A 15,972-nucleotide genomic window follows, 5' to 3' on the forward strand; every position below is an offset into this window, starting at 1 on the left:
AAGTGAGAAAATCTGCAACCCACGTTGTGGGTTCCATGTATCTTAGTTTTATATGTTTTTTTCTCGGTGGCACCCACACTAGTGAGCACGGTAACTTAAGGTCCTATTTTTTCTATAAAAATTAGTATTATAAAAAATAAATTAATCAATAACAATTAATTGATTTATGTGTAATGTTTCTATTTTTTAATAAAAATTTAATTGCAAGTTTTAGTATTCTAATAACTTTATAATAAAAAATACAATATCAACACATAAATAATTGAGTGCATGATTTTTTCTATTGTGGTCTTGTTGATATCAATGTGCTTCATGCCATATGACATTACGTCACATGAATAAGTTTGACACGCAAAATATAACTATGACATGCAACAGTTGTCATAGTGTATGTCATCTATACTACTACAATATGTTAAACACAGCTTAATTTTCAGTCACTCATAATTCATAATTTTTTAGACTCTCTCACCCAACTTTTAAATTTATATATTTTATCACCAAACTTTTAAATTAATATGTAGTGGTCAACGATAAAACTAAGCAGTCAACTAACAAAATTATAAATTGTCAAAAATTAAATAAAAAAATAAGTGACAAATTGTACAAATTTAAAAGTTGAACAATAATGTTGACACAATTGGGAAAGTGGCCAAATGTGCACGTCTTTTTTTCCCAGTTTTACTGTTTTCTATTTACAACGGAAAAAGTTTGTTTCCTACTTTTTATTTTCTTTTCCGTGCGGAGCACGCTTGATCTTAGTTTAATAAAATTATTACACGAAACATGTGTATAACAAGGATACAATGTTAACAAGGTTACACTTCTCCTCAAGTTTACTCTCGTGTCTATATCTTTATATTATTACCGATCGAATAGTTTCTTTAAAAATTTTCTCATTCACAATTACACAATTTTAATTCACTTATTTTATAAAAATCTTCTACCTTTTAGAATTTAAACATTCTCTATTTGTTTTAAAACTAAATTATTAGTTTTGAATAAGTTTAATAAAGTCAATTAAAAATATCACCTTTTTTTATAATTTTTAATACCAATTATGTGTTTTTAATTTTTTTTTAAATTTATAGATTTTATGAGACTTTGTCAATAACTACTCTCTAATTCATTTTTTGTTGTCCACTCTCACCTACTACTTTGTTAGATACTTTGTTAGCTTTTTTGCTTTCTATTTTTTTGTTTATAGTATCAAAATTTTTGTTTAAATTTTTTTTTTTGTTTTATGTAGATGTAAATTGATGATGACGATGCTCAGAAATGATTTAAAAATATATGCATGATTGGAATAAGATTTGAGTATTTTCCTTTTTCATATTTTCTTTTTTAAAAAGTTTACCATGAAGATTATCTTATTACTTACATGATTCAATTTATTATCCATATGACTCTATGTGGTGAAATTGTGTTATTAATAATTTTTTTATTTATTGTCCAGTTCTCATTCTACACTACATTAAATACATTTATTTATTTGTATATCATGTACTCCTTTTATTCTCTATTATTGGAAGAAGAAGAAAAAAAAAACACATTTTCTTCTTTTTAAATATAAGCAAATTTTAACTACTTTTTTTTAATAATATTTTCTCTAAAATATGTCTCATTTAATGATGACATTTTAATTGTATTATTTCTTTTAACATTTATAATAAATACAATTTTGAAAGAATGTTATAGAATTAGTAAAATTTAATGTAAATAAATAAAAAAAATTCTTATGATAGGAAAGAGAGAAAGTAATAATTAATTAATTAATATTTCATTTGATTAATGATACGTTAACTAATATTTAAATATATGTTAAAATGTGAAAAATAGTTTTCATATAATAATTTATATTTAAATTAATTTTGTTAATATTAATGTTATCTTTTTTTGTCAATTCTTCAACTAGTATAATTAAGAATACCTTAAATGATATATAAATATTATGTATTTAAATATTTGAAATGTAAATTATATTAAATAGACGCTCCTATTATAATTTTTATATATTAAATAAACTTAAACATATCAGTTAAAATAAATATAGGTCCACCATTTTATTTCCCTCACTTCTTTTTTAAGACAAAATTAGTTTTATTAAAAATTATCAAGATTACACAAGAAGTGGTCTCGACAAATATTACGTTAGCAACCTGCAATCCAGTAACATAACTAACACAATTAAGATCTAATGTAAGCACATATATCACAGCAGCAACACATTTTTCACATATGATTAAACAATAATTAACAAACAAAGAAAGTACATTGATTCAATGTTATTACTATTTGGAGTATCTCTCTAAAATACTATCCATATTATTACTATCTCAACTAACTCTCAAAAATATTATTTATATTATTCTGAATTTTATCTATCAATTACTACTATGCTAGTCAGGCTGATCCAGGTCTAAAGTCAATTTTAAAGTTAGACATTTTTAAAAATAATGATAAGAAAATTAATAATCACTCATAAAAAAAAAAGAATCTTTCAACAAAAAATTATAATATTATAATCAAATCTGAATTTTACAACATTAGGCTTAGATAATAATCAATAAATCAAAATTAATATTAATACAACTAATTTATTAAGTTTTATAAATAAAAAAAATATTTTGAAGACTTAAACTAAGGTTTGAACTATAGTTTTAAAAACCGGACCGGTCATCAAACCGGTTAAGGTACTGGGTTAGTGGATCAAAGGGTCAAAGGTTGAATCGATGAGTCACTAGTTGAACCGCATGACTCAATTTTTATTTAATATTCATATTAAATATATTTTATACTTATAAATTTTAATAAATTCATATCTTATTTTAAATTTCAATTTTTCTATCTTATTTAAAATTATTTTTATTTTTATTTTATAAAAAAATACATAAAAAATTACATGTTAAATTGTATATTAATACAAATTAAAAATATAAATAATATGTACATATATAATATGTTTGTAATTGATATTACAAAATAATATATGTAATATCTACATAGATATTATATTATTAAATATATTTAAAATTAATAATATACTATAAAAGTTATTTAAGTTGTATATATTACAAACAAATACATTAAAACAAGTAGTCATTGTTATATTTAATAAGACTCTTTGCTCTTCCATTAAGAGATTCAATTTTCATTATTATTTTTTGTGCTTTATGATTCTTTAAAAAAATTGAAAAAAAAAAAAAAAAAGAAGTGGTTGAACTGATTTGACCCACCGGTTCATCGATTGAACCGGAAAATTGACCGATTTAATCCGATTTGAAACGAGTCGACTACATAACCGATCCAATTTAAGATTTAGACCGGCTAGACCACCGGTTCCTGATCCAACCGGTCCGATCGGTTAGTTCGATCTGGGTTTTAAATCAATAGTTTGAACTATCTTATACTTGAGTTGACCTTGATACTGGTCTTCAACTCAGCAGAAGCAAATATTTCTCTCACTTATTTCCTTATCTATTAAATTAAACACAATTAATTCACGCTTTTCCTTGCGCTCTTCCTCACTATTCCAGATGAATCCTCTTCTCTTCCATGCAAATCAGTTACAATTAGTTAGTTCTTGAAAATGAGATTCTTTGATTTGATAGATTATTTAGAAGCAAGACAAGATGGTTAACCTGATTTAAAAAACAATCGTATATGTATTGTCGCAACCCGAAAATTTTTGATCTTGCGACCTATGGTTTAAACATCATTTTAAAAATCTTATCATTTAAAGAATGCTCGAACACTATACTAATCTTTAATTAATGGTTTTGAAAAATAGGTTATTGGAGTCGTCACTAATGTTTTACTCAAAACATTGGAAAATAAAAGGTTTTTAAAAGTCCAATAATGACCTTGATAACCAGAATTGGATTCGGGGGTCAGTTACGTGTAGGGAAGGTATTAAGCACCCCTACAACGTCCTTAATCGGTACCCTATGATGAAGTTAGCATTATAAAAATAATAATATAAATATTAAATCCCCTTTTATTATGACTATTTACATGCTTAAAATTTAAATTACACAATTGACTTTAAAATATCTACATGATTGCTTTTATTATAACAAGATTTATCAAAAATAAGAAATAAAAGGAAAAGAAGAAGATTGACTGAAATACCTCTTGAACGAGCTCTATTGAATATTCAAATATGGAGATTTTTAGGTATTTTGTGGCAACCTTTCACACTATAATATGTCTCACAAAACTCAAGAAATACAATAAGTGGGAGAAAGAGAGAAATTTTGAACTCTAAGGAGTTTTGGACGAAATTTGGTGGCCTTGAGAACTGTGTCCAAGCAGTCTATTTATAGGCATCAGAAGGGTGCTAGAACGGCCCGTTTCAAATTCAGAACGGCCCGTTCTGGATCTGAACGTTATGTGTTAAATTTTTACCCTGGAACGACTTGTTCTGAAACTAGAACGACCCATTCTGGGGTTGAGATTAACACAAAAATGCATTGCTAGAATGGCCCGTTCCAAACTAGGTTTTTTAGGCTATTTAGCAGTTTGGAACGACCCGTTCTAGTTTAGGAACGACCTGTTCCAGCCTAAGATTTTTAGGCCTTTTGCCTGGTTTGGAACGGCCCGTTCTAGTTTTAGAACAGCCCGTGTAACACCCCAATTTTCAAAAAGGTTATTATTATTATTATTATTAGATGGTATTTAGTCATAATTATTTTAATAATTATATAGGAATATTATTTTGTACGTTTTAAATAATTATTATTTTGGACAATTATTTTGTACGTATTAAATAAGTATTTTTATTAGCATTTTTAAATAAATATTTATATGTTTTAAGAGAAGGTTGATTTTATATGATATTTTGTTATTGAAATTATATTATTATATTTAGGGTCAGAAATATATTATTATTATAGAGAAAAAATATTTTATAATATACATGTATTTATTTTATTTAATTATTTTGAGGAAAATTAGAAGTGGGTTAGAAGAGAAGGAAAATGGGTTGGGTTGACCTATTCCAATGGATTAATTTTAAGAAAGGAGTCAGGTGGTGTTAACCCTATCTGCCTCATTTGCGTTCTGAAGGGTTAGGGAAAAAAAGAGAACAAAGAGCTCTAAGGAAGAGTACTCAGGAACGATCTTAGATCACACCAAGACCATTCATCTTCTGCTCATCCAGGTACGGGGGAGATGAGTTTCTTCATATGTGAATATAGGGGTGTTCGGGTAGTGAGGGCAATCCCTAAGTCCCTCTAGGAACTCTATTTAAAATTCTGAACGATTATCTGTGCAATCGATGTTCTAAATTCTTAATTCATTTGGAAGAACTTATTTCTTGAATTGTCTTTGAATTCCATTGGGGCTTTCTTGTTAATTCTTTATCCTTAAATTTGATAACTTGAATTTTATGTGTTAAGAAGAGTTTAGATTTTTTTTTTTGTAAAACCAATGGAAACCAATTTTTGAGGCTTGAGATGTGTATGGATTGATTTGGAACGTATGAAGAATATAAATGGAGTTAGACTGAACCAACGGGGTGTAGAAGTAGTGAAAATTGGTAAAAACCTTGTTGAAACTCGTAAAACGCAGGTTTAATTTCACAGAGGGGAGTCTGGGCAGAGATTTGGGCGCTCAGCGCCAGTTTTGGGCGTCGGGCGTCGGGACCCCGACATACGTTTGTAATTTTGTGATATCTTTCTGTGTAGTTATCCAAATCGAGTGCCGTTTGTTTTGTTAGAAACTAGACATCTGGGGCTACCATTTAGACACAAGAATCGTGTAAAAATATTAATATTTGATCAAGTTATGTGAGTTTCAATTTGAGCCTTCCAATCTGTGTGCGAACCACAACATCAATTTTTGTGAGCCCTGAATGGTAACCTAAACGACTTTATTAGGATTTGTGTTCTTCATGAAAGTTGTAGATATTGATGTTAGGATTCTAATGGAGTTGGGATCACTTAGAAAGGATATGTATATCTCGAGTTATGGTTAAATTATTAACTGAATGTCATAGATATTGGGATGTGTGTGAAGAATTATGTGAAATTTGTGGTCTATGATGTTGATAACTTAATGATAGGTACCTAGCATGTGAGAATGATATCGCATGGATTGTTATTGACATGTGATGATGTTATATAATGGAGATGCATTAATTATGAGTTACGTGGGATGCATGAGTTGCATGAGACTTATGAGTTGCATGTGGTGCTTGAGAAGCCAGACGTGGCTATATTGCATTGGACCCTGGGCCTAGAGAGGGGTTGAGACAGGGGGGACCATGACGGGAGGCATTCCATGCATGGGCCGTTGGGTGTTTAACTGCGCAGCTCACTGGCCACAGAGGGTTTAACGGTGGGTGGATTGCCTTTGCACGGGCCGCTGGGTGTTTAACCGTGCAACATACCGGCCCTGGGAGGGTGTGAGAACGGTATGCCCGCATTGGCAACAACTAAGGGAATTGACGAGGTACGCCCATTGTGCAGAGTGCCAAGTTGAGACTCTTAGGAGAGGAGATGTGTATGAGCATATAGTGAGCATGTGTATGAAAGCTTGTATGATTGAAAAAAAATCATGTTTGGTAATTATATGAGATGTATTTGTTGTTTATAGTTAATGATGATATTTTGGTGCACGGTGTGGGGTGGGAATTGGGTAGCTCTATGTTCATATATGATGTTATCTATCTCTCACCGTCCTGTTTTTATGTGGTTTTCTTTTAGGTGAAGATGAAGGCACTCATAGTGTTGAGTTCTAAAGGGAAAGGGTTCTGCTCTGATAGGATGTGACATTGGGGCATGAATTTAGGATGCTTTAGTTATGAATTGTTATTTGTCGTTTGAGGAGACTTATTTTTAGGAGTTTTATATTCACCTTATATTTGTAAATTCTGGATCCCTTTCATTTTTCTTTAGAGACCTTGATAATTTTCTTTTAAGAGTAAAACTTTATTATTATTATTATTATTATTTCTATTTATTTCAAGACTTGTGAACCTATGAGTTTTTATTAAAATATGTGGACCCTTCTTGATGTTATATTTATTGAATTATTCTTATTGTTGTTACTTATCTATTATGGGGTAGAAGGGTGTCACAGCCTGTTCCAGACTAGGTTTTTAGGCCTTTTTTGTTGCTTGGAACGGATCGTTCCGATTTTAGAACAGCCCGTTCCGGGCCACTAAAACCAATTTATTTGGGTTTTAGGCCTTCTGATGTCTTGTTCTATTGTTTGCATGCTTCGGGAGCTCCTTCCCTTCATAACAGAGGTCCATTTTTTTGTTTGTATGCTCCCGGACAAAATTAGGTGTCTACATGTATTATTAATTTAAAGTAAATTATGCAAATAAAATACTTTAAATCTACAGACAGCGCATGGCCAATTTATGAGTAGGTGAAACAACAAAAGCTAAACGACCATTGTGGTGCACTTTTACAAACAAATTACCAAAATGGGGCTGTTTTGAAACATTTTACACCTTTGAGGTTGTTTTATTGGGTGTCGCTATGGGCCATAGCGACACCCATGCCACGTGGCTTTTTTTTTTGGCTTGGTTGGGCTGGATCAGTGTCGCTATAGGCTGGCCCACCACAACTAATGGGCTTAAAAAAATTATATAGCCCATAGCGACACTAAGTAAAGAAAAAAATAAAAAAAAATGAAAAATAATAATAATGTAAAATAAACATAATAAACTGAACTATTTATTATATAATTATAAAAACAAAATTAAATTTTATAAAAATATAATTTTAAAATAAATAATATGTATTTTTTTAAACTGGCGCTATGGGCTATAGCGCCTAAGTGGAGCTATGGGCCATAGCGCCCCAATTTTATTTTATTTTATTTCATTTTTCAATTATTTTTTACATTATATTACTTATTTTTTAAAATTTACAATTTTTTCTTATTTCAATCCTTTTTTTCCCTTTTATCCGTTATTTTTTTATAAATTTCTAAACAAATATTATATTTAAAAAATATTAGATATATTTTTTAAACTGGCGCTATGGGCCATAGCTCCTAAGCGGAGCTATGGGTCATAGCGCCCCAATTTTTATTTTTATTTATTTTTGTTTTTAAATTATTTTTTACATTATATTACTTATTTTTTAAAATTTACAATTTTTTCTTATTTCAATCCTTTTTTTCCCTTTTATCCGTTATTTTTTTATAAATTTCTAAACAAATATTATATTTAAAAAATATTAGATATATTTTTTAAACTGACGTTATGGGCCATAGCTCCTAAGTGGAGCTATGGGCCATAGCGCCCCAATTTTTATTTTTTTTTCATTTTTTTAATTATTTTTTACATTATATTACTTATTTTTTAAAATTTACAATTTTTTCTTATTTCAATCCTTTTTTTTCCCTTTTGTCCGTTATTTTTTTATAAATTTCTAAACAAATATTATATTTAAAAAATATTAGATATATTTTTTAAACTGGTGCTATGAGCCATAGCGCCTGAGTGGAACTATGGGTCATAACGCCCCAATTTTTATTTTTATTTTTTCGTTTTTAAATTATTTTTTACATTATATTACTTATTTTTTAAAATTTACAATTTTTTCTTATTTCAATCTTTTTTTCCCTTTTATCCGTTATTTTTTTTATAAATTTCTAAACAAATATTATATTTAAAAAATATTAGATATATTTTTTAAACTGACGCTATGGGCCATAGCTCCTAAGTGGAGCTATGGGCCATAGCGCCCCAATTTTTATTTTTATTTTTCGTTTTTAAATTATTTTTTACATTATATTACTTATTTTTTGAAATTTACAATTTTTTCTTATTTCAATCCTTTTTTTCCCTTTTATCCGTTATTTTTTTATAAATTTCTAAACATTTTATATTTATAAAATAATACATATATTTTTAAGACTGGAGCTATGGCCTATAGAGACTTCAATTTTTTTAAATTTTTATTAAATAATTTATGTAGATGTCGCTATAGGTGATGTACACTCTTGCAGTATATATACCCCCTCTCCGTTTTGCTAAATCACATCGATATCTCTACTTCATTTGTTGTTTTTGTTACTGTATTTGTTATTTATCCACTAAATCAGTCTGGTTGATTCTTTGCTCCTGTTAAGTTGAGTTTTAAATTCTTATTTATGATTGAATTTTTTTTTAGTTTAAATAAGTTGTATGTATTTGTACTAATATTTAAATTTTTCTGCAGATATTATGGATCAAATTATAGCTTATATTTACACTGGAAGGATGTATGAAAGTCCAGAAGGTGTAACATTTGAGGGACCAAAAAAGGGATGTATATTAAGCGAGGTTTAACTTTGGATATATTAAAGAGAAGGATTCACAACAAATTTCATCTTAAGTCAAATCAAGTTATATTATCTGTAACTTACAGATTTGTTGTTTCACAGCATGATGAGAACAGATATTCTTCATTGGAATTGAGTGACGATGATGATGTACAATGCATGATAGAAGGTTTTATGAGTCAGAATGTGATGCCAATAATGGAATTACATGCTGAAATAGGTAACTTAGAATCTTCAACAATTTCGTTAGAAAATTTGTCAATTGAACGATCACCGGTGATGACAAGAGACGAAGATGAAGATGACGAAGATGATGAAGACTATCATGTTTCATTGTCATATGAAAGCATTGATGAATCAAATGAAGATGAAATCGATAATTGTGAAGCATCTGATAGTGACGTGGAGTCAAATGCTATTGTTCAAAGTCCAATGGTTGAACCAATTTCAATGTATCCATCTACTGAAGGTAACATTTGAAAATTAAATTAGTTAATAATTTGTGTTATTCTTTTAAAAAAATTTGTTTAAATTTACATTATTGAATTTAAAATGTTTACTATGATTAAATTAGGTGGAAGTCAATTTTGGGGTAATTTACCTCACTACACTAATATCAATTGGAGTCATCCAGATGAAGAAGAAATCCCAGGCATGGATGTGGCTAATAATTGGTCTATTGGCGAAGATTTATATGTTGGATTGGAGTTTGAGAATAAAGATGCAGTAAAAAATGCAGTAAAACAAAATGCAATGAGAATGCATCAGAGTTTTTATGTGGTTGAATCAAAAACGACAAAGTGGGTTGTTAGATGTCCAAATGCGCATGATGGATGTGGATGGTACATGAGAGCTATTGAGTCAAAGAAATATGACAAGTGAAAAGTGACTCAATGGGGTGGACGTCATACATGTTTGAACATGTCTTTGTCACAAGATCATAATAAGTTAGATTCTGAGCTAATTGCATCATTTATACAAGGTAAGTTCTGCAACTGCAACTTATAATATTATATTAATAATAATTTATATCACTGATTTTGAATATTTAATATGTAGGAATGGTTAACCAAGATCCAACAATCAAGATTAGCCTTATCCAAGAGAGAATAACATCTCAAACTGGGTTTAAGATATCTTATAGGAAGGCTTGGATGGCTCAACAAAAAGCAATTGTTAAAATATTTGGTGATTGGGAAGAATCTTATGCTTTTTTACCCCGGTGGCTTAAATACATGAAGGAAATTGCGTCAGGATCGTTTTACCCTTAGTGCCACGTGTCATTGGTCACGCCTGCGGTGAAACTGACACGTGGCACCCAACAGACGGTGAATTTGTGAGGCGCCATGGGAGGCACTATGGGCCATCGCGCCTCAGAGGCTCTATGGGCCATAGCGCCCCAGTTTTATATTTTTTTTTCGTTTTTAATTTTATTTCACAATATATTACCTCATTTTTAAAATTTAATTTTTTAAAAATTTCAATTCTTTTTTGCTTTTTTATCAGACATTTTTATAAAAATTATTTATCATATTTTATATTTATAAAATATTAAATATACTTTTACACAGGCGCCACGGGAGGCGCTATGGGCCATCGAGCCTCACTGGCGCTATGGGCCATAGTGCCCCAGTTTTTTAATTTTTTTTTTTCGTTTTTTAATTTATTTCACATTATATTAGTTAATTTTTTAAATTTATATTTTTTAAAATTTCCATTCTTTTTTTCTTTTTTATCAAACATTTTTTTATAAATTATTTTTCATACTTTATATTTAAAAAATATTAAATATACTTTTACACAGGCGCCACGGGAGGCGCTATGGGCCATTGCGCCTCACAGGCGCTATGGCCATAGTGCCCCAATTTTTTAATTTTTTTTTTCATTTTTTTATTTATTTCACATTATATTAGTTAATTTTTTAAATTTATATTTTTTAAAATTTCCATTCTTTTTTTCTTTTTTATCAGACATTTTTATAAAAATTATTTATCATATTTTATATTTATAAAATATTAAATATACTTTTACACAGGCGCTATGGGCCATAGCGCCTCACTTCCGCTATGGGGCATAGCGCCCCAGTTTTTTAATTTAATTATTATTTTATACTTTAATTATTATTTGTTAACAAAATTTATTTTTTGTTTTTCTTATATTACGTTATCTTTATTCCTTTTTTATTCACATAATCTTTTGTATTTTTAAATTTATAATAATATATTTTTTATATTATTTATATAAGTGTGCTGTTATAGGCTCATTTTTAGCCGAATTGAGTCGCTATAGCCTATAGCGACTCCTTGAAGGTCTCCACCAACTGCAGCGACTCTACTAATATGACGTTCATGGCTTATATTCAGACCAAAAAAAGCCACGTGGCATGGGTGTCGCTATGGCCCATAGCGCACTACACCAAAACTAGTTTTTTGTGGCAATTAACTTATTATTTAGCGGCCATTTAAATGGCCATAATTTTTTTACCAGCATTTAATTAATGGCTGGTGTATCCAGTGTCGCTAATACTATTACCGGCATTTATATAAAATGCCGGTAAAGATCTACTAAATTGTCGGAAAAACTTATTTTTTTTAGTGGCAATTCTAGTAGCCATTTTAAAGGCTATTAAAAGTTATTTTTTTCAATTGTCTCCTTTACTTTAAATAATTTATATATTCCTATAATTTCATTTTCTAAATTCATAACTTATATACTTTTTTATCTCTACTCGATATGAGATTTGTAAGATGAGAGTTGTCTTTTATTTATATATTTTTTAATTTATTTTTTAATTATGTTGTCTTTTAAGCGATGTGAGATTTATAAGGTCAAAGTTGGTCTCTAATTGTTTTATAGCACTATTGAAGTTGGTAACAATGAGTGATTTGATACCAATTTAGAATAGTGAATTAGGAGTCAACCCTATAAAATGAACCTGTAAGGTGATAGTTATTACTCACTTATATACTATTTAATTATCTTATCTCTAATCAATGTGGGACTTAAGTTTTTTCTAAATAATTGTCGCTAATAGTAAACTTTAGTGTAATAGAAATATATTTTTAGTGGCTATTATATATTAGCCATTAATATTTTTACATATGGTGGCAATTAAATTATTGCCATTAAATAATTGTCATTAAAAATAAATTTTGTTGTAGTGGCGATACCCTATAAAACAGCCCCAAAGGTGTAAAATGTTTCAAAACAGCCCCATTTTAGTATATTGTTTCTAAAAGTGCACCACAATGGTCATTTAGCCAACAACAAACCTTTGAAATATATCACATCATAAGTTTCTTTTTTAAGCAAAAATTCCATTAGTACTTAAATTAAACACAAGGTGTTACCAATTTAAGAATCCAATGTAAATGGAGACACCAAATAACTTGCAAACCCAAAGTAGCCATTTGCTATGTTACAGGAGGAAAAGGCAGCGAACATAAAGATCCCAAAAGAAAGCACACATTATTGTACATTGCTGCCACACATGATATGACAACCCCTCCCCAGTAAATATGATATTGTATAAGTACATAGAAAAAGCAAAGCAATCCGTGCATGCTGAGCCTACATATCAAATCATATGATAAAAAAACATAAAATGAAGCACATGAATTTATTTAGTCGCATAAATGTCTCATTAGGACATAACACACACCTAAGAAGTCACAACAACACCTTTCAAATGACACGACTTATGACATCTTTGCATGTCGAAGGCTGAATGCTTTTATCCTGCTAAGACCATCTTTGAGATCAGAGGCATCAACAGCAAGACTAAACCGAAGCCAATTCTTTAATCCAACAGCAACACCTATCAACAATTGATGAGAAAATTCTCATCACACTTTCATCATTATTTTCTATCAAAATTGATAAAATTCCAATGACAAGAGAAAATTCTCACCAGGATAAAGAATTACAGATTCCTCCTTGGCCAGCTTAGTGCAAAATTGTACGTCATCAACAATGCCCTCAAGTTGTGAAAGGTCAATCTCCACCTACTCCAATATTCTATTTTTAATTAATTCATCTTTTCTAGATTACCATATTATAAGTTTATAACATGTTGAAAATAGTAAAATTATTTACGACATTTACCATTGTAACCATGGCTCCGTCTGGTTTATGAGGGCATGTTAAGCAAGGGATCTCCTCACATCCTTCGTAGAATATGTTTGCAACCTCCCTCAGTATCATAAGATTATTTGAATGGAAATCCTCTGTAGTTTTCTTAAGGATTTCAGGTATTGCTGCCTGCAAAGTGCATACTAACTAGTTGTAGCACTACAAGAAATGTTACATACAGTAATATACAAAAAATGTTACTATAAGTATAATTATGTAAATATATGTCTATTTAACATATAATTATACACAATTTTAATATTGATTTTGAGTGAGATTTAACAACATATTTTATGTATCATTATAATTTATACCCACACTTTTTAATAATATACCAACATATAATATAGTTATTGGGTGAGTAAAAGTAATTTTTAGTGATATGTATAATGTCACTGTAGGGTATGTATCATTATATGACAATTTTCTTGTAGTGAAAAAATACTCTCATACAAAGAAGAAACATTACAAAATTATAACGAACACACATATTTAAATTCATATAAACTTTAATTGGATATAGATAAGTAAAAGTAATAATTAGTTGTTTTATAAACTAGTTTTAAAGTAAATCCTGTTTGAACGTGAATCATAGATATAAAATCAAAAATGCATTTATTCTATCAAAAAAAAAAAAACATAAGGATGCAATTTTCAAACAGTATTTTATTTTTACCACTTGTATTTTCCTTATTACCTGCACGATAGTTGGAGGGTCCGAAGTGATCTCCAGATTTTCGATTATTTTCGTCACGACCTAATAAAAAAAAATCACATAATCCATAATATTATGAAGTTTAGGTTAAGAAATGCAACTTAAACTAAAAGTATTTTGAAAACAAGTTTAGAAGCCTCTATTAAGAACTTCTTTTTTAAAAAAATATTTTTTGTTCTTACTAAAATGTTTTTTTTTTAAATGTTTCTAACTTGTATCCGGTCGTACTTTAATAACTATTAAGAAAAATAAGATTGAAAACTAAAAACAAACCCCAGATTTTTTAAAAATTCCGTGAGGATCACATATGGCTAGCCAACCGATTCTCCAACCAGGAATAAACCATCTTTTTGACAAAGAACCAATGGTAATAACAGGCACAATTGAAGAAAACTCTCCCATAGGTACAAATGGTTTGCTTCCAAAAGCTACATGAGCATAAACTTCATCAGAGATTACAAAGATTCCAAGTTTGCTCGCAATCTCAGCAACCTAATATAAGAGTCATGTGAGATTAAAATCACTGCACTTTTTTTTTTATTTTTTTTATTTTAGAGTCTAAAATATAATATAAAGTTAAAATATTTGAGCTTAATTATATGTACCCTTTTTAATTGTTCATATGTGAACACATTCCCACATGGGCTACTAGGACTGATGATGACTATGGCCACAGTGTTCTCATCTGCCAAGGCTTCTAAAGAGTCAAGATCAACTTCCCATCCTCTCTTAGGCAAAAGATCATAATGTCGAATTTCAAGAAGAGAACGAGTGGCACGAAGATCGTAATGAGGGTACCCTGGTTTTGGAAGGAGAATGTTGGCACCAGGACGTGAAACGGAAGGTAAAATTATGTCTATAGCTTGTGTGCCACCAATGGTCAGAAAAACATCCTCTGCTGATAACTTGTGTGGAAGATTAGAGGAGAGATGATCTGCAACAGCACTGCTTTGAGAATTGCACGTGTTAGATTAACAAAATAAACGTATACATAAATGGCTTAAATGGTTTTTTTTTACTTAGTGATTATAAGGTTTATTTTGGAATTCTAGGAATCAACCTGATAATTCTAATATCTTAATAATAAAATAATATTTAATTAACATAAACTATTTTTTGTAAACACAAATTAATTCTTAAATATTGGTCACATTAACAACGAAATCTTCAACTTTAGTTTAGATTTGGATCATTAAACAACATAATTGACATGAACCTTTTTGCCTCCAGTAAGCCAAGAGTGGGAGGGTAGCAGTTGAAGTTATATGAGTGAACGGCTCTTGTAATGGCATCAAGAGCAACAGTGGTAGTCCGAAACAAAGGGTTGTCGGTGGGATCTACACGACCAAGACGAACCACGGATCTGTTGTCTTCATTGTTGATGCTGTCACACAACAAGTTATAGACGCCTCCCACAGTGATGGTTGAAGTGTTCAACTCTTTGTTACCTTCAATTGTGTTCTCCATTGTCTTTGCCCTAGCGTGGAATGAGTGAATTATAAGGACAAAGTAACAAAGAATATATATAATACCAATTATATGACATAACTCTTTATATATATATATAAAGGGAGTGGTTCACTTACTCCAAAAGTAAGCATCTACGTATCTAATCAATAATTTATATTATATATCAAATTTTAATGATTTAATTATTAAATTAAAATTTTTAATATATAGATTAATTATATAATTTTTTTAAAAAAATAAAAATTCTTTGATATTTTAATATATAATTTTTTTAATTTCATATTTGATCTATGTATTAAGAACTTTTAATTTAATGGCTGAATTGTTAAAATTTGATATACAAAATGAGTTATTGAGTAGAGACTTACTCT

The 15,972-nt window shown here is 29.3% G+C and overlaps 1 protein-coding gene across 5 annotated transcripts; it reads right to left on the minus strand.

Moving 5' to 3' along the window:
• Nucleotides 1–12,653: 12,653 nt before the first annotated feature.
• Nucleotides 12,654–15,646, minus strand: LOC109810381 (nicotianamine aminotransferase 1). 5 transcript variants are annotated; one of them, XM_029273768.2, is made up of 8 exons: nt 15,348–15,646; nt 14,737–15,076; nt 14,405–14,623; nt 14,114–14,173; nt 13,390–13,563; nt 13,196–13,289; nt 12,947–13,102; nt 12,654–12,855 (listed from the first exon to the last, which is right to left on the minus strand). In XM_029273768.2, exons 1-7 carry the CDS (start codon nt 15,596–15,598, stop codon nt 12,984–12,986), a joined length of 1,257 nt encoding a protein of 418 aa, XP_029129601.1. In that variant the 5' UTR covers nt 15,599–15,646; the 3' UTR covers nt 12,654–12,855; nt 12,947–12,983. The 5 variants fall into 5 exon arrangements, with proteins under 5 accessions (XP_029129601.1, XP_020229425.1, XP_029129600.1 ...); XM_020373836.2 differs by having other exon boundaries at nt 12,654–13,102; nt 13,390–13,545; XM_029273767.1 differs by having other exon boundaries at nt 12,654–13,102.
• Nucleotides 15,647–15,972: the final 326 nt, after the last annotated feature.

This window comes from Cajanus cajan, chromosome 10 (genome assembly GCF_000230855.2).
Source record: "Cajanus cajan strain Asha chromosome 10, NIPB_CcT2T_4, whole genome shotgun sequence".
Taxonomy (NCBI): Eukaryota; Viridiplantae; Streptophyta; class Magnoliopsida; order Fabales; family Fabaceae; genus Cajanus; species Cajanus cajan.